The sequence below is a fragment of the Ostrinia furnacalis genome, unplaced genomic scaffold (assembly GCF_004193835.3).
Source record: "Ostrinia furnacalis isolate ACB-3 unplaced genomic scaffold, ASM419383v2 OfSCF2311, whole genome shotgun sequence".
In the NCBI taxonomy this organism is placed as follows: Eukaryota; Metazoa; Arthropoda; class Insecta; order Lepidoptera; family Crambidae; genus Ostrinia; species Ostrinia furnacalis.
The window spans coordinates 669357-689873 of record NW_021132550.1 but is presented as its reverse complement, the minus strand read 5'-3'; the positions used below and the strand labels follow the sequence as shown (position 1 = coordinate 689873).

Genomic DNA, 20517 nt, shown 5'->3' with positions numbered 1-20517 from the left:
GTCAAGAATATGTATATATTTTTGGAAATAATATATTTATTATTATTATTATCTCCTTTATTAATTTTTCTTTCTTATTTTTAATTTTTTCTTTTTACAATGTAATTTATTATTATTATGTTTGTACGCTTTGGAGCTCACGGGTCAAAAGTGGCCCGGTTATTATTATTATTATGTTTGTACGCTTTGGAGCTCACGGGTCAAAAGTGGCCCGGTCCTTTATAAGGCTTGCGTGGGGATACAGATCCAACACGTAGAGGCCGTTCTAAGCGCAAAATAATCGACAAAAGTGAAAGTGGTGCACATGCTGGATCTAGTCTCTGACTATATCATGGGATGTAGCCAGAGACCATCCCCAGCCTGTGCACAGGNGAATACCGGTGGTGACAAAAGTTCCCAGAAATTTTTGGTAGTAGATGACCGCTGGGGAGTTTTGTCACCAAGATTTCATAAGATTTTTGGTCTGTGTTTCTTTGTCAATTTGGGCGTGTTCCTTTACATGTATGGAGATATGCTATTTTTGACATCAACGTTGGTAAATTTAGCGTTATCTGTGATATTTCTTTAATCTGTGAGCGTTTTGTGAGCGATGTAAAAAAATGTTGAAATGGAACACTCTCAGTTTGACATGAGCCGTCAAATGTCGGATTTTTGAAGTTTTTATTTTTTATAGAAGAAATATTCTTCAAGTTATGTTGTGCTCTTATGTTTATCTTACAATACATTAACCAATTGACCTAATGAATAAAAAAAATAAGTAGGTTATCGCTTTAATTACGGAAATATGACATACTTTAGCTCTCAGTTTGATATGAGCCGTCACACGTCCGATTTTTAAAGTTTTTATTTTTTATAGAAGAAACATTCTACAAGGTAAGTTGTGCTCTTATGTTTATCTTACAACACATTAACCAATAGACCTAATGAATAAAAAAAATAAGTAGGTTATCGATTTAATTACGGAAATATAACATACTTTAGCTCGAGTATTAGCCATTTCTACAGCTAGTTTCGACTTTCATAGTTCATTGTAATTAATAATGTACACAAAAAGCAACGATAACAACACTGTTTGAAAGCTACATTCATCTGCTATCATAAAAACGGCACTCCATTCATAGCCCTTCTAAGAAGCGGTCATAAACATTAGTTTTTACGACTAGGGTCCGACGCGCGGCGGGTGACGTCATGCGGTCGGTATTCAAGGCCGTTTTTTGTTTATGCGTCTGGTGCGCGAGCGGGTATACCTTATTTTAATTTAATTTACTCACTTTTCATTACCAACGCTTTTGACATCGAACAGCGATAGATACTGTCCCATCCAGCTTCACTCTATCTCTTCAAGGCCGTTTTCTTGCTTGGGAAATTCAATTTAAGCCGTAGGGTGATGTTCTAATTAAAGTGGCGATGTATGCCACGATTGATGTCTACCACGATCGTTAAAATGTTTGTGTTCATAGTGGCAATACACATACAGTAATCTAAAATAAGGTACTGGGTTCAATACCTAGATGGNTAAGCGCAAAATAATCGACAAAAGTGAAAGTGGTGCACATGCTGGATCTAGTCTCTGACTATATCATGGGATGTAGCCAGAGACCATCCCCAGCCTGTGCACAGGAGCTATTGCAGTTATTGGAGAATGGACTAGGGTTATGGATGAAGGATGGATGGACTGGTTACTGGGCTATGGATGGAGACTACGGGACACCTGCCTGGTTCATAGTCTCGGACTGAAAAAATGGCAGGCGGTGACTAGCCAGTGACTAAATGGGCCCCTCCTGGCGTCATGGGTCGTATAGACCGGACTGAGGGGCAACATTGGCGTCTGCCAGCTCAGGGGTGTAGAGAGGTGTGCTGCGCTTTCTCCGAAGTTACTCGCGGCGTTATGCCCTTTAACACTTCCACCCCTGGAGCATATAGCTCTAGCGACTCCACTCTGGCCGGCCGGTTAAGGCAAGTCAGAGGTGAAAGTCCTGCAGACCCTCTCGGATTCCACTTCGGCAAGCCGAAGACGAGGGTCTTGACCGACTCTCGGGAGCACTCGGATTAACAACTGGCCCCGTGGTGTCGCTACTCACCAACAGCTCGCCACAAAGCTGCCCTGCGGGGCTTATTATTATTATTTTTATCATCATCGGTTCAATGTCATTGTCCGTGATTTCAGAATTGTAACATTCTAAACTCTAATCCTTTACAATTTAATACCTATGATAGAGCTAAAAGACACTATTTGTTAATCCATATTCATCTTGTATCTATGCTGTCATTATGATCCTACAATATTATAGTTTACATCCAAATGTATTCTAAACAAACAAACACTATCACAGAATTACGAGTATGTTTGCAATTAAACTCTAGTGCCAAACGCTTGCGGAGTCGAGCAAACTGTAGTAGAATATCCATATAAAGCTCTGCCAAAACATTCTGGATCTACTAGGTCAATAGCACGAGTTTAACCTACAGGGTTAATGTGTCACATACCGCTTTATGTCATAAACAAAATTTGTCTCCATATCACGCACTTCCATTGAAATTCAGGACCACATTTGCATGGCAATGTCCAAAATGTTTGGGAAACTTTGTTGTCCGTCAAAATAGTGACCCGGGCAATCAGTGACCTCATTGGCCTACTTTTAGATGTACGGACAGTACAGCAGCATTTTATGTAGTTGTAGTAGAGGCTATTTTGCTATGTAGTCTGCTGTCGGCTGTACTTACCGCTGTGAACAGTTAATGTAGTTAAAAGTATGTCGTCTTACATTAATTGGATTAAAAACTAATGTTGTGGACTAATTAGTATGAGAAAACCTATCGTATTGAAAAGATTGGTCTCCAAGGACCAGAAGTTAAACAGTTAGATTTTCTCAACCAACTCTCACGGGTTCTATTTTTTGTGTATTTGTTCCAAGTTTGGTTAAGAATTTAAATTCGAATATGAAGGGCCCTTTTTAGGGCACTTCCACACGTTCTCTACATACTTATTGCTTAAAACAAATTTTAATCATCTTTCCGTACGTTGGCCTTTTAAGCTATCAGTATTCATTTTTGATTTTTTAAAGTCATCTTTCTGCAAAACTTCCTTAATCGAATTTTTTCATGAAGACTACAATTAGCAGATTTGATAAAATCTTACCTTTAACAAATTGCATAGTAAAATGGCTGACAAATTCTTTAGGTACATACATAATTAAATCTAAATTAAACTCTAGAGATTCTTGAAAGCTACGACGAAAACTGATTTATATTATATTATATGTATTATGTAAGACAAAATATCTTAACGGTAAATTAACTTCAGACGGGTCTAATTGAGCACCTAATTATTATAATTAGGATCTACCTTACCTTGTAATTGTAAGGTAATAGGGCAATTAATATTGTCTTAAATAATAAAACAAGTCCAAAATTAATATTTAATTTAATTATACACTTGAATTACGAACCTACGCAACATTTAAAAGTTTAGTTGTTTATGAAAATCTTTGCAGAGATATCTTAATTTGAATTTTAAATAAGTTTCTAGTTTAAAATACTTGGTAGTAATGGAATTTTAATACTTTAAATTATCTATGGTGGTTAAGATCTCGTAGTGATTAAAGTTAATTTCTTTTGTTTATGAAGTACGCAAAATAAATGCTAAACATTATTAATTTCATCTCGGCTACTTTAAAACTATCTTTTTAGTCGTAAGCTCGATAAAGTTTTTTTTATATAGAATCTGCAATCAGCGCAGTGGCTTTTGTTAGATTTAAAGTCTTTATAAAGTAATTTAAAAGTTTTTGTGTTGAGCTTTAAGTTTCAAATTGATCCTAAATAGCAAATAACTTAACGAAATGGCTTCTTAGAATTAAAGTAATTGGATTTGTGGTATTAATCTCGTCGCTTGAATAATTTTCGAAAGTTCCAAATGCTAGGCAGAACTTAAATAATAAAGCTCTATCAAAAATATAGCTACGATATTAATTAATATTACTTACTGCGTGGGTTTATGTAAATATTTTCTAAGTTCGTCCATTTTCAGTGAACTCGTATTGTTTTAGTAATTTGTTATTAACAGCCTTTTATATTACAGGAGAAGTTTTGCTTTATTAATTTAATTAAAACGACTATTAAAACTGAGTGACTGAGAATGGAATGAAATTTTCTCTTTATTCAACAACCTACTACTTTAATAATAATTTACATGTTTATTTAAGACTTTGTGACTTTATATAGGTATTTTGCCTTTCATTTTGTACCTAATGGACTCATGACCTAATAAAGGATAGGAAAGATCCTGGACTACTCTAGTACCAGTGGCGTAACGTGGTTAGGCTGGCACTATATCAAACTTTACTGGGCGCCCCGTCAAAAAAGGTAATTTAAATCATGGGACCCTTTTCATCTAAACATGTCATTGCAAAATTATAGACCTCGTCTAGGAAGATGCTATCTATTCTCAAAAAGTCTGGCAGTGATGCCCCTGTTTTTCGGGGGCCCCGTATTATGCAGATACAGCAGAAACTATGCCCCTGTCTACTACTATATGTATTGCTGTCACGGTGACGACTATCTCTAAGGCTGAGTTGCACCACCAAAAAACAGTAACTATATTATTATAACGATAACCGATGTTTTTTCTATTGAGTTTGACAGTTTTTTGAGGTTAGTCAAAGTTAAATTAGGTGCAACCGAGCCTAATAATGACCTTCATCACCCATGACACGACCGTACTTAAATACCTTACAATTACTTGTTTACGTTGATAGTGTTAACTAAGCAACTATTTGTATTATGTTAATCGCTTAATACTTCTCAGCTAATCCACCCATTCATCCATCCATTTAATAATGTAGAGCGCTTTCAAGCACTATTAATATTCCTGACATGAGAAACGTTATATGGATTAAATGATTATACTGAAAAGTGATGGGAGGGAGCTATGTAAACAATTCTGCGTTTCCATTTGGAATCTTGTGATGAAGGTATGAAAATAAAACTCCATTGGAGAAAGCTGTCATTTTGGCTTGATCTGTGGGTGGACTATACTTTTTTATATTGTAACTAGCGGCCGCCCGCGACTTCGTACGCGTTGATCCCGTGTTACCCCCTTAGGAGTGGAGTTTTGTAAAATCTTTTCTTAGTGGATGCCTACGTCATAACATCTACCTGCATGCCAAATTTCAGCCCGATCCGTCCAGTGGATCACTATGTCAGTCAGTCAATCAGTCAGTCAGTCAGTCACCTTTGAGTTATCTATATTTAGATGTATTTGTTGTTAATTTGAATGTAATGAGAAAGATTGCGGTCAAATACCTGCCTTGTATTTGTGCATTAAAAAATGAAAGATTATACTTTTTCCTAAATGGTGCCGACCGACTTAATTGTTATAAGTAATTGTTAATTTAATATGTATTTATTTATCTACGAGTAAAGGCACAACCAGAGAATACAACTGTGAAGAGAATTAACTATCAGAAACTCTAAGAAACTTGGTAAAATAAAAATAAAACGTACAAAAATATTTTATTTTGCCTCAACATTTTCACAAAGTAATCTAACTTAGAAACTACTTTAGAAACTTATATCTAGTCCCTACTTACAATCAAACACTTAATTAGTATTTTATAATACTATTTGGTTTCACATAATTATAAAAGTTTGCATTTGAATAATAATACATTAATACATAATTACTAAACTCATTTCAAATGATTTTAAAGGCGCTTCTCAAGACACATATGTAATTGTTCCACTACCACTTTGGGACAATAATGATGGCATAGAGAAGGCATGATATTACGGGAATTTTCTTAGAAGGCAACATTTATTTTTCGATGTTTATCTGAGAAGTGGGTAGATGATCTGAACCAATTTGGATAGATGATCAAAAGCAGGGTACCTACTCATCTAGCCGTGTAGCGTGTAATGTATCAGATACTGTATCAAGTGAGTACATAGGCACGAGCCCGCTGCGAACTGCTCGTGCGTGGTTCGCAGGGAGATCGTAGCGACCCGAGTGGCGGTATCAGTAGGATTCAGGAGCTCGCAGCCAGATACGCGATGACCGTGGACGAGCCGTACTCACTTGAAGGTTGGTTCCGTTACACGCTACGTTACGTGCTACATGGCAGGTGAGTACCCTGCCTTAACTATTTTCTCTAATAACTACTACTATACACACAATACCTTCAACTGTTAAGGAGAATTGGGCTAAAATGTACACATATTGTTTTGTTTTAACTTTCCAGCAGGTGCTGAACCATATGGCCATTGAAAAAAATTTAAATGTCGGTCAAAATTGCATTAACATTCATTAATTTTTATGTATCTATAAAATCTACCACTGTACAATACAACTTATTCTCGTATTCACAAACATTACTATGAGGTCTCACAGTGCGCGTGGACGCACAGGGTCCCAAAAACTTATTCATAGACAATACTTGAATGGCGGAGTGACACACACGAACCAATCACAGAGCTCTCAACGCTGTGCGTTCGACATCGCATAGCGTTGCAGCTTCACTTAAGGTGAGTATAGACTAGATCATTTCTATGTAATGTAACGTACTATAAAGGTTACAGCTCAGTGTCCATAGCAATTTCATGTAAGGTAACATTCCGGCGAATGCTCGGCGCTCTGATCGCATCGCCGTAATGCTCACAGCTAATGTGCATTTAACCGTAACACTTCGTTTTACCTTTCGTTCACACTTTGTTAAAATGTGCATCGCTCGCGCTCGTGCAAAGACTTGACGAAATGTTACACCAATACGCTCGATGGTTTGTATCATTCGGTTGTACCAAAACGGCGAGCGCGCTCGACGTTTGGACGTGAAAGGGTGATAGACTAAAGTACGGCCAACGAGAAGCGATACCAAATGTAAACAAACCTAATGTCATGGTCATTTGGAATAGCAGGGGTTTGACTTTGACATATTTTGGCGGAAGAACGAGACATTACGACAAATACACAAGATGGGAAGAGACAGAATAGATTGTCAGTTCGACAGTCGAATCGACCTTTTGTATCACTGCTAGGCCGTACTTTAGAAACTTATCATAGAGCTCGTTGTTACAAGTAAATTCTCAAGTCATTACTCACCTTTAAGCAAGCATCGTTTGTGAATACAGGTATATCTACAATATCTACAATCAAGGCCTACAACTAGTCAGTCCCGGGCCTATGCACGCGGCATACGCTATAGCGTGAGGGATGTAGTTCTGCTCATAGTTCCCGGAGAATATGTGCGACCACGGCCCCCTGGCAAAGACTGCGACATCTTCCCCCCCGTGCGTCTCCCGGGGCGTCGGGACTAGGGATGGGTACGTGTAGTTTAGGTTACCTGGAAAGAGAAGGGTCATGAATACTTTAAGTAAAAATAGTCAGGATTTTGTCGTGCATTGTGGAAAACCTTGGAGGAGGCCTTTGTCCAGCAGTGGACGTCATTTTGCTGAAACGAACGAACGAACGAGTCAGGATTTGGATTTCAAATCTTGAGCGTTTTTCTTTCTTGGTTGTTTGAATACTTTTTAAAAAAGGTTACATTATAATTATAAAAAAACCGGCCAAGTGCGAGTCGGGCTCGCGCACAAAGGGTTCCGTAGCAGCAAATATAATAAACTTATTATGTCAATTTAATCAACCTATCTCAAAAACTATAAGAGATACTTTGATCAAACCAAAAATCGTTGAAAGAGTTAATTAGCATGCATCCCCTCTATTTTTTTTAGAATTTTATACCCCGTAGTTATAAAAATAGAGGGGGGGGGACATACTTTTTACGACTTTGAGAGCTGATATCTCAAAAACCGTTCACTTTAAGAAAAATGTTTTTTAGAAAACTTTATATCATTTTAAAAGACCTTTCCATTGATACCCCACACGGGTATGTACATCGAAAAAAAATTTTCATCCCTCAGTTACATGTATGGGGGGCCCCACCCCCAATTCTTTTTTTTACTATTTAGTGTCATAATTTTGTAGCGGTTCATACAACACATATTCCCATCAAATTTCATCACTGTAGTACTTATAGTTTCCGAGTAAATCGGCTGTGACAGACGGACAGACGGACAGACGGACAGACGGACAGACGGACAGACGGACAGACGGACAGACGGACATGACGAAACTATAAGGGTTCCGTTTTTGCCATTTTGGCTACGGAACCCTAAAAAAAATATCCTTGGACTTTTTACACTGCGCTTCTAGTCCCAAACTAAGCAAAGCTTGTACTATGGCTACTAGACAACGGATATAAACATACTTAAATACTTTTTTTTGTAAATACATACTTATTATACATAGACAACACCCAGTCCAATACAAACAAATATGTTCATGCACACAAATGTTTGTACTGTGCGGGAATCGAACCCGCTACCTCCGGAGTAGTTGTCCGTTTCGAACCACTACACCAAACGGCCGACAAATGACTACAATCAGGTCGTATAGGCTGTGAATCCTCAAGTTCTATGTGTATAGGTATCCCTTTCTTTATCTTTACATCAAAATGCTTTATTAAGTGAAAAAGTAACAGATAGACAGAGAAAATTGTATTATCTTAGGTACAACCTGGTGTCACTTTGAACTGTTATTGACCTCCCCCAACTACGGTGTGGATTTCACAAAGTCACCTTACGTTAACATTTTTGACATGTGTAATGCTTCACTCTTCAACACAAATCTAAACTCTGGGAGCAATTTTAACAAGCAACCTGACTCCAAAATTCATTGAAGGTGAAAGGTCAAAGCTCACTCACCGACCCCAAACAAGGAAATGCGATATTTGTAGACCAAATTGGGCACATTTTTCCACGTCCTTTGTGAAATTTGATAGTAATACGAAATTATGGTTGTTTGTTAGCTGTTCCTTCACTGCCTTAACGTTTAATTAACCCTAGAGTGCTCGCGCTATGAGCATTTTGCCGCCCTCTGCAAAAAAATCGAGTTATTTTCTTCACGATGCGTTTTTTAAAGTCAAGCGTTTCAGTAGCTGCCTCCCCATACTTCACCTCCATGTATTAGAAATTAGAAGAAATTTAGTGCGCAGGTGACCGCAATAGAGAACGATTTTTGAACGTATGTCACGTTTTGCGGCAAATTGCTCACTGCGCGACTACTGACGTAAGTAAAATTTGTGTGTCTGGTTTTTAGTGTAGTTGGAAGATTATTAGTTTTCATTGCGTATAATGTTGTTTTGACATTAATGACGTCATAACATTGATAATTACTATTAGTGCTTAATTTATTTCATGTCGTTTTCGGTAAAATTCACGTAAAATACAAAAAATGAAAAAACAAGGAAGATGTCGGATTTCGAAGAAGCTGGTGCACTAAAATTAGTGGAAAATGTTTACTAAAGTTATAAAGAAAGTAAACATAGTCATTACAATACTGTTATAGAACAATCAGCGGCAGAATCTGAAGATGATGTGCCAAGGGTGCAATAGTTGTGCAAATTTACTGTGCAACGCACATTAAATGCACATGTGACAGGCCTGTTTTGTTGAAGCACATGTCATATGTAAGGAAAACCTTTAAGTGTGCTAGTAAGTTTAATATTTGATGATGTATGTAGGTAAAAAAATAGTGTTTCTAAGATTTCTATAAATATTTCCTAACATTTTCAAAATATATTTTGTTCTTTAAATTTTAACCACAAATCTTTAATAAACGTTATTTTCTAATAGTGTATGCTTTATTCTATAATTTTTAACTGATTTTCATATTTTTAAACTGTTATTTGACACACAACCGGACTTTAAGTTTGGGCGGCAAAATGCTCATACGCGAGCACTCACGTTTCACGGAAAGGCGCGACTACTCTAGGGTTAATGTTGAAGGAAGCTGTAATGCGATTGTTTGGTGAGTTTATTGAGGGCTTAAATTTTAATCGCGTCCTTTAATAACTTACTCGACATAAAATTAATTAAAACTAGAATAGGACTATTGTATTGCGTTTCTGGAATTGGAAAGCATTGTCAGCATCTTGTGTACCTAGATGACATATTTTATCCAGTTATTTTATTTCAAAACTAAAACAATCGAACGAATGAGACCAATCTAGGAGCATAATTGAAATTATGAATTTTAATTTTTGTGATGGGGCTGGGTATTAGGTACTATAAATATAATATGTAGGTATGTATTTACAAAAACAGACGGACGGACGGACAACAAAGTGATCCTATAAGGGTTCCGTTTTTTCCTTTTGAGGTACGGAACCCTAAAAAGTATTTAAGTATGTTTATATCCATTGTCTAGTACCCATAGTACAAGCTTTGCTTAGTTTGGGACAAGAAGCGTAGTGTAAAATATCCAGGGATTTCTTTCAATAAAAAAAATCTTTCAAATTGATTCATAAATTCTGAGATACTTACATACTAAAAACATACAGACGAATTGAAAACCTCCTTTAAGGACGAAGTACACTTTATCAACTCGGAAACGGACTTTAACCGTTTCAACTCCAGGCGCTCAGTATTCTTTGTATGAAACTCCATACTGCAAAACTCACTTATCCGCACCGCAACGTATACTCCTCATCTCGCGGCGAAAGGCGAGGTTAACTCCTTTCTGGGTTGGTAAGTGTGCTATGACCTGTTGTTGGTTAATAAAAAAAGAACACTCACTCAAATCATCAGCTTCCATGTTGTGTCGTTTGTCTTGCACATGCGGCCGGTACCCAGGCCCGTTGGCGTAGCTCAGAGTCGTGTATGGGAGGTTGTCGGACGCGTTCATCTGGAAGGAACGGAACGACAGGTGAGCGGTGCACTCGACTGTAATACTGGTTGACTGCATAGGGCTGGTTGAAGAAAGTTGAGCTTTGTTGGAGCCGGTTAAGGTTGAATTTAAAAGAAGTGTATTTCTGAACAGCTATATTTAAGGGATGTTTGAAAGGATATGCGATTTTGCGTGCATATTGGAAAGTTAGCGTCTCTAAGAATCTAAAAATATAACTTAATTCAGCGTTATAAACAGCGTTAAATCGTACGTTTGTAAATATTATGGATCAACAAGTGGCTGAGAAAAAAGTCCTTGGATAAGGTCCAGTAGTAGACTGTTCTGCAGGGGCCACAACCTACAGGTTAAATGGAAACACTTATCCCGTGGATTTCTTAAAATGCGATTATGGGACCAAATATTAAAATATCAGGTCTCCTCAACTCGTCTGGTCAGCATGGGGAGTGTAGTCGTAGAATTGTCTCTAGTAAATCAGTAAGGGTGGTGCAGTCGTGCTCCTACAGTGGAGATAAAATGAACTGATGATGACTGGACTTAATGGATTAAAATGTTCCACGCTCACCTTGTTGGTAAATCCAAGGATATCCGTTCCCCTTTTGCTGTAACCGCTGTAAGTCATGGTGTGGCTGTGATCTGACGTCACCACGATGAGGGTTTCTTCAAGGTTCACCATTCGGACGGCTGCTTCTACAGCTTTGGCGAATTCCGCAGTTTCATCTAAGGCTTTTCTAGCTTTGGTCTCGTGATGTGCTGTGTCTATTCTCCCACCTGTAACCATGGTAAGGTGATGATGTGGATGACCACGTAGAGGGTATGTTTTTTTAAACTTTTTTGGTGTTACAAATATATTTTCTGCAAATAATAATGCTTTTGCATGTCCCAGATCTATTTTCTCTACTTTAATTCTACCACGTTATATCAATAAACCGTAAGAATCTCTTGATCAAATCCCATCCCTTAAAGTTTCTGACAAATACCCTGGAAGGTATACCTTTCTTTAGAGACGAGAAAAAAACTATCAAACAATAGAAATTATTTGTTAGTTGCTCAATTTTTTTTCCAGGCTTTTAATTTAAAGCTTAATAAATAATACCTCCTGAATTCAACGAAGACTTATCCAGCTTATCTTATTAGACTTCATAATAAACTTCATATTAAAACATAAAAAGCTTTTACTGCCCAAGGCTACGTAAAAATGTTTAAACATTTTTCGTTGACTACTCTGAGTTAAGTTATTAAAATATACTTTATGTAATCCCAAAACCTACCTTCAACGAACAAGAAGAACCCATTGGAATTCTGCGACAGTATCTGTATTGCTTTCTCCGTCATCTCACTCAGAGATGGATCATCGTGACCAGCTTCTAGATGGTACGGCATATGATCAGGAGAGAAGAGACCTAGGACGTTTGTGTACTTCGTAGGGTCTAATGTGAGTAGGTCTACACGGTTGTAGACGTATTTGGCAGACACTCCAAAGGATCTTTTTTTGAGGAGCCACTCGCGGATCAGGTCTTTTCCATCGCTTCTGTGGCCGCGGTAGCCTTCGGCGTCCCGTTCTCGGTTGGGGAAGAAGTTCCTTCTGCCGCCTCCAAGCACAACCTGGGATCAAACGAAAGATAGTCTTCATTCTGATATAAGGATAATCCAAACATTATTTTTTTTGTATTTGTTTCAAACATTCATTTCCTCACTCATTCATTCCCAAGCAACTTGAAGTCAAAGAGTAGGTAAGGTTTAGGGTGCTATTAGTGGCGTCTGCTTATACGTATTTTTATAAGCACATCTTCAATCAACGTATTTTTATAGGTCTCTGTATATAATTCGATAAAAATATACCTACCTACTCGTATAAAGGTCCAATTAGTAAACCCATTTCAAAGAATTCAAGATGAATTTGCTAAAACTCTATTGTTTTCGTTAGCAAAGTTTTTTACTTTGTTGGTCATACGAGTCTTTTTATTAATTAAATAAAAAGATGCCTAAAAATGTTTACTCGTTAATTTCGTTAGCTGCAACCGGAGGTTCCAAGAAAAAGCAAACTTTATTTAATTAAATTTAATTTAAAAGAAAGAAATTACAATTAAACTAAAATTAGCCTAGCCTAGTGATACCGTCTCGAAGTATGAAACGAATATGATTATAAAATAATTAGTAAAATTAATGAAACGTCGCCGCTGTCGTCATGAGAGGCGCATTTTGCTGATGCTGCTCCTCGCGGTCCATAGTGCAGTTGCAATGTTGATTTGGGTAAACTGGGTCAGCGTCGATGCAGCGATCTTCATAGATTAGGCGTACGTAACACGTTTGTAGAAAATATGAAGTTAAACATTTTGGTGTCTTAATAGGCGAGTCTGACAAATTGCGGTCCCAAAACACAATTTTGGAGGTAGCTTGAAATGAATTTTATGTTTACTTTGATATTAGTATTTTGTATTTAACGGACCCTGCCCTTTAGGAACTTCAAAGCAAATTACTTTCTCAATAACAAGGCTAAGGTCCGAATGTAACAGCAAAATGAAAGTTAATTTCCGAAAACAAAATATATTTTTAATCACGTTTATGACACTGATTTTATATCTGAATAAATTTACTTTTGTTAAATGTTTTGATCTCATTTATGATCGAAAAGATTTGGCTTTTAGTATGTTTTTATTTGTCAACATTTTGCGGCGATACATAAATAGCAGCTTGTCGGTCCGTAGATATGGTTACATCAAAAGGGAATAGTACCACTCCCACTCTACCAGTGGATGTCGTAAGAAACCATTACGAGAGACATAAGCGAACATAAGGCCTCATCAAATTTGCCTCTGGTAAAATGGAGTGATCGAATCAGAAATGAGAAAATCCGCAGGAGAACCAAAGTGACCGACAAAGCTCGCAGAATTGCTAAAATCAAGTGGCAGTGGGCGGGGCACATAGCTCGTAGAGACGATGGCTGTTGGGGCAGAAAAGTTTTCGAGTGGCGACCACGGGCCGGGAGACGTAGCGTGGGCAGGCCTCCCACTAGGTGGACCGACGATCTGGTGAAGATCGCGGGAAGAACCTGGATGTGGGTAGTGCAGGACCCAAAATCCTTGGGGGAGGCCTTTGTCAAGCCGTGGACGTCATATATAAAATCAAGACTGATCATCCTTATCATCACCATTAGGTCAGATGATGATAAAACTGATGATGACGATGTCTCTTAAAACTTACGTTAATCCTGCTGCCAACATTTCCCCTGACCAGTTGTGAAGCTATATCCTCACAATGAAGTCCTTTCTTCGGCAGATCCGAGTCTGCCTCCCATCTCCTATCGGCTGAGTGCGCGTAAGACGCAGCCGGGGTGGCGTGGGTCACCCTTGTGGTTGTTACTACGCCTAGAAACAAAAGTTATATTTAAATATTTTATCCCTAAAAAGATTACGAAATCCACTTTACTTAAATAACATTAAATTAATCAAAACTTATCTAGATAGCACCGTTTTTACTTCACAGCTTCTCGTGTCGTGAAATTTCGAGTCAGCGACTTTCAAGGATGTTGTGTAATTAGGATTAAAATAACGATTAAAGGAGTCTATATTTTTGTATAAAAAGGCAGGGCAAGGCAGTGTAATAAAGAAGTGTTCAAACGTAATTACTTTTTAAAAGTTTTATGTGTAACTTATTAAACTCTAGCGACCCGACAAAGCAATTTTAGGTAGAGAAGTAATCTATGTTCGACTTTTATTAGTTTCAGAGGTGGAATTGTTTAAAGCAATCGTTATCATTTGACAGATCATAACGTACGATAAAGTCAGTTAAACAAAGCGTTTGACAGAATAATCGTACGTTATGAACTGTCAAATGATAACGATTGCTTTACACAATTCCACCTCAGGTAGTTATATTTTGTTCAGTGAATATGAGCAAATCTCACGCCCGTATTCACAAACGATGGTTGCTTAAATGAAGCAGCTAATCGAACGCACAGCGTTAAATAGATCTCTGTCATTGGTTCGTGCTTCACCCTGTGCGTCCAAGCGCACTGCGAGACCTCATAGTAATGTTTGTGAATACGGGCCTAAAACTATGTAGTACAACAACTCAAATCTATATTATGGCCTGTTTTGCTCCACGGTTTATACCACTACGTAAAATTGATCAGCAATATCCCTCACCAGTCGATTTGCCAGCCTTCTGTGCCCAGTCCATCAGTCCAGTGACGGAGTGAACCCCATCCCTCTGGCCCTCGCAGTCCCCTCTCTTGACTGCCGCACTGAGGCCCACGGTCCCACTGTTGGCCTTGACACCGGTGAGGTAGGCTGTGCCACTGCAGGCTGAATCGGCTACGTTGTGGTCTACGCAGTAGGTCTGAAATAAGGATTTGGTCAAGCTGTGATGCAAAATAATTGGTTAAATTGCAAAAAAAGAAAAACTAATTTTCTCCAAGAAAACTTATTCTGCTAGATAGCTATTCATTTGACGATGATAACTTTTTTCATTTGACGATGATACTTAGGCCCAGAACAGGTCGGTGAAACGCAACTTTCTGATGATTCTGATGAATGAAACTGAAACTGAAAGTTTCAAACTGGTCGCGTCATGTGTGGTCTCTCAACGGACGCTATGGCAGAAACTTAGATGCAATTCAAAAGTAATTAGGAGTTGCAGTTTCGTTGCAGTTGCGTTTCACCGTCTGTTCTGGGCCTTACAGTACAACTTCGTAAAATAAGAAAACGTTTAACAATTTAGAATCAATTTAGAAAATGTTGCTTCAGCTTCATAGCTTCATGTAGAATCCTGAAGAAGAAATCTGCGTTGAAGCTTTCTTCTTCTATACCTATCGAATGGAATATAACTACTAGGTAAACACTTGTTTTCAGACTTTATGAGCTGCTATAGACAGTGTATCTCCTCAAACAAAACAAGGATTCTTTATTACTTCAGGAAAACAATATATTTAGGTACACAAACAATAAATTATTACATTGACAAATACAATTACCTTTGAGAGAGTGACTCTCGTTCTTATTAGTTTATCTCAAAAATAACTCGAGCCAAAACAAATCACAACTGTTTGATTAGTACTGAAGAATGTAGTAATCTTCAAAATTTAAGCAATCAAAAGGGCATGCCTACTTAAGACCTACTATAGTCTGGTCCGTGAGCACGTAGAATTCTGCGCGATTCGCGAGCGATAAGGATGGGTAGCTAGGGGTCATTGGACAAAATTCTACGTGCTCACGGACCGGGCTTTAAGTAAAATTAATTTCTAAGCAATAAGAAGGGCATGTCAACTCAAGACTTACTAAATGAAATACAGGGCTATAACAAACCGGCATGTCAATCTTTACACATCGAATGTCAACAAACTACATACTATTTAGTTCGCGTTGTATTTCACGCCTACACGGACTTAAGAGCGAGCTTAAAGACGGTGGAAGGATTACTGCTTTAGGAAGCTTTCATAGAGAGCTTAGAACGTATAATTTGAGAGGTTAACTTGGTAATTTTATCACTGTAAATCTGATTCAGATTGACACTTAACATTTTCATGTAAAAAAATGCCAAGATGAACCATATTATAGCGCGAATTGTAAAAAAGTTATCGGATCTCATGTACAGCCAATCTTCTAAGTCTACACAGAGGGGCCTCTACACCGCAATCAAAATGTGGCATGGCCAGAGTTTTTTAACGTTGCTCTATTAAGCTTCAACCACACCAAAGAGCAAATCGCCATCGCCGGTGCCATTAAGCTTCAACTACACCAACTGTGCAGATCGCCATCGCTGGCGCGATCAAAGGCCAATGACAGGTCGCGCGACCTATGACAGTTCATGCGACCTGTCATTGGCATATGATCGCGCCGTGATCGCGCCGGCAATGGCGATCTGCACGCGTTGGTGTGGTTGAAGCTTTAACGCTTAGGCTGGGTTGCACCATCTTACTTTAACTTTGACAAACGTCAAAAATCTGTCAAACTCCATACAAAAAGCACCGGTTATCGTCAAAGTTCCGGTCAAAGTTAGGTGGTGCAGCTCAGCCTTAATGTTGTGCACTGTAATATTAACCCTTAACTGGTATCGTAAATTGGACATACGTAACTGGTATCGTGGGGGCCGCGCGGCCCCCATACTATGTTTGCTTCCAGCAAGCATGTTTTACCCATATACTTGAATAAATGTTCATAAATTGTTTATATCAGGCTAGTTCTACGTAATCATTTAGTTTTTATTTTATATTAACCTTCTTACGTATGTACTACAAGAGATTACCTACATAATAGTAAGAACTTTTTACGTAATATTTTTTTAACGATACAAATATCCATGAAACCCATCGTTTCGAAATATATAACCAAAAATATTATTATTTTAATTAATCCATAATATGTGAACTTCATAATAAATAAATAAAACTTTATTTATTATAAAATAATGTTTTATAAAAAATAATTATCATTTCATAAAAATAAAAATGTAAATTTTATGATGGATTATGAGACCAATTGTATTTATTTTATCATAGCAGCTGGATTAACCAGGTCTTACAACATCTTCATCTTCACTCTATGTAGAAATAACTTGAGAATCAGAATCAATTTCCTCATTATCGACCGAAAAATGGTTTAGTAGGTAACCATTTTTCACAATGACCTATAATTTTTTATCACTATATCCTTCTTCTGGCATGCTAATTTGGAATCAAAAACTTCGTTCTTAGGTATCTTCTATTGTTTTATCACTTAAGTCATGGCATCTTGAATCAATACCGAATAATCAAAAAACATATAAAAATTACCACGAAAAAAAAACTAACGTAACTGGTATTGTGGGGGCCGCGCGGACCCCAACACGTGCATAACTTCGTCCTAGTGAATGATGCAGTGCTAAAACACCTGCACCAGACGCGAGTAGTGCCGTTATGAGAATACCAAAAATATTGGCTGCCCATGATGCGTAGCTTCTTAGAAATCAAAGAAAACGTCATGCGTGGGGGCCGCGCGGCCCCCACGATACCAGTTAAGGGTTAAACATACATACATAGCCTGTCAAAATCATAACTCTCCTTTTGCTTTGCCGTAGTCTGGTAAAAAACCCAACATACAAATCAAATTCTACGCTGTTACATTACTACATCCGAATGCTCTTGGTGTAGAAGTGCCCTAATAGGGGGCGGAAGGGAGAACTAAACCGCTGAGTTCCGCTACGGCCTTACATAGTCTGTGTAAACAAACATATAAATATTGACGTGAGCGCGGCTTTACAATTTCAATTAAGGTTTAATCCAGGAATCACTTACTTACCGGATTACATACAAGTAAATGCCTTTGCCTAGAAACATAATAAAATTCTATGAGAGTTTCTTTCATAATAATATAAGAAACCATTATCACACGAACATTCCGTTTGCAGCATCCCGCTAAAACCCGATTCCTTCGAATTTGTAATTCGAATTTTAAACACACGTCCAGTCCAGTATTGCGGAGTCTTGAATTACTGGTTACCGCAAAATGGACTGCCGTAAGAACGAGCCATTATTGTTAGTAAGGCTGATTTGCACCACCTAAATTTGACCGTAACTTTAACGATAACCGGTGTTTTTTGTATGGAGTTTGATAGATTTCTGACGTTTGTCAAAGTTAGATGGTATAATAAGATGGTGCAATCCAGCCTTATGCCCGTTTTCTCCAGCAATCCCTATTTTTTAAGTGACCTTATGGTAACAAATAACAGGCCTTTTTTTATAGGGGTCACTTAAAAATTAGGGATTGATGGTGAAAACGGGCATTAATCTCCATAACTTTACCTTAGCAAGTCCCGTATACGGGAACACCTCGAAGCTGAGCTTCAGTTCTTCTCCAAGGTGGCCGTATTTCTGACCCAGGTAGACCCTGGTGGCAGCCAGTGTGGTGATGCTCATCCCATCTCCTAAGAACATGATTACGTTCTTGGCTATCTTTGTGTTTAGGGGAACGGATACCTGGAAAAGATAAGGGGTTACTTTAGTTTTAATTCATATAATGTAGAAGTGCTTTGAATGGAAGTTATCAGTTTCATCATCATGTCTTTGAAGTCACCACTGTACATAATATACAGTGTGAGTCTTGATAAAGTGCACATATGAAAATAGGTGAAACTAGACCTATTTTTATCGACGGAAAAAATGACAAAAAATATCTGAGATATTTTTTAAATTTCTTATAGAAGTTTTTTTCTTTCAATTAGGTACTTATTGTAAAGAAAACGTAATAACTTTTAAACTAAGAGGTATATCCTGATAAAATAAAAACAATAATAATACTTAATAACAGGCAATACTAAAAAATACATAAAATACCCAGAAAACGGCACAAAAACACCGGTTATTGATAAAGTTACCGTTCAATTAAGATGATGCAATCCAAGCCTAAGCACGTTAACTCTAATCTACACAAAATTGAGTGATCGGAGTTTCTCTACACTTAACGGTACAAATGGTGCTAATTTTAATTACTTTCTTTGTTTCTGTGTTCCTTGATTGCTTTTCAGAATGTTGTCAGATCACTGAACCGTATTGTGGTATTTTTTCGACCACTGTAATTACTAAGTTAGGTATCCTGTTAAGTTGTGAACATGAACTTAAATGATCTCTCATTGTCTTTCGATAACAACCCACAGTTAAGTATTTCATTAACATTTTAACAGCTTTTCTATGTTTTTTAACTAAAAGATAGTAAAGTTGGCCCAAATCAGATACTGGAACGGAAACTGTTCAGACAGTGAGTGGGAGTGACATAATTTGGTACAAAACATGATTTTTTATATGAATACAGTGTGAGTCATGATAAAGTGCACATATGAAAATAGGTGAAACTAGACCTATTTTTATCGACGTAAAAATTACAAAAAAATTATTATAATTACAGATTTTTCTCAAAAAGTAACATTTTTTTATTTCTTGCTATTTTCTGGATATTATATGTATTTTATTAGTATTGCCTGTTATTTAGCATTATTACTGGTATTATTTTATCAGGATATGCCTCTTAGTTTAAAAGTCATGACGTTTTCTTCACAATAAGAAAAAAAGAGAAAAAAAATCTACAATTTTTTTTAAAAAATCTCAGATATTTTTTGACGTTCCTTCGATAAAAATTCACCTATTTTCTTATGTGCACTTTATCAAGACTTACACTGTATTTATCGTTTACCTTGTTCCGTAGAGTCCATTGCGCTTGGATGTTCCAGTGGTCCTTATTTTTCTCGTCGAAAGAAGTCTTTGGTAATGTATCTGAAACAATACGTGGTCAATGAGGTCATTTAACAGTTAAACTGCAGGTTTCCGGCCTGATAAAATTTCAGACAGGTACTTAAGCGTTATCTTTTACTAATAAAGCTTGCCATTACTGATGACTTCATCTACTCTCTATTTGAGATTTGTGAAACCAACATTTTAAATTTATCTGACAGATAAGTACCTGATAACCTATCTATCAGGGCCCTTAACTATCTACCTACAGTATAATAAATGCGGGGGGCCGGTAGTAGAGTCAGTCATAGATGTAGACTTCTCAGTACTGGCCCATTTATTGTCCCTAAGCAGTGGTAGAGTTAATACTGCGACGTATAAAAATCAGTTTTATGAGTTTTTATAGTCATAGCCTCATAATACTATCTATTAGTATGTCATTAAAATAATTCCTTTTGTTATAATCTGTAGAAATATTCAAATTTCATCTAGCACGAATCAAAAGTAAAACAATTACAAAGATACAAACAGAGGAAACCCTAAAAAAGACCCTTTAAACATTAACATCTCCAACGAAGCG

At 37.3% G+C, this 20517-nt stretch overlaps 1 protein-coding gene across 1 annotated transcript in view; it reads right to left on the bottom strand.

Annotated features, from left to right (window-relative positions):
• Positions 1-6727: 6727 nt before the first annotated feature.
• Positions 6728-20517, bottom strand: part of LOC114355045 (alkaline phosphatase, tissue-nonspecific isozyme) — a 29398-nt gene continuing 15608 nt past the window's right edge. Inside the window, exons 2-9 of the mRNA XM_028307702.1 lie at positions 19900-19979; positions 18516-18689; positions 14884-15076; positions 13940-14103; positions 12007-12340; positions 11301-11506; positions 10627-10735; positions 6728-7334 (exon numbers count right to left, since the gene is read on the bottom strand). Of these exons, the coding sequence (XP_028163503.1) occupies positions 7144-7334; positions 10627-10735; positions 11301-11506; positions 12007-12340; positions 13940-14103; positions 14884-15076; positions 18516-18689; positions 19900-19979 (1451 nt within the window). The 3' untranslated portion in view covers positions 6728-7143. The remainder of the gene's footprint in view (positions 7335-10626; positions 10736-11300; positions 11507-12006; positions 12341-13939; positions 14104-14883; positions 15077-18515; positions 18690-19899; positions 19980-20517) is intronic.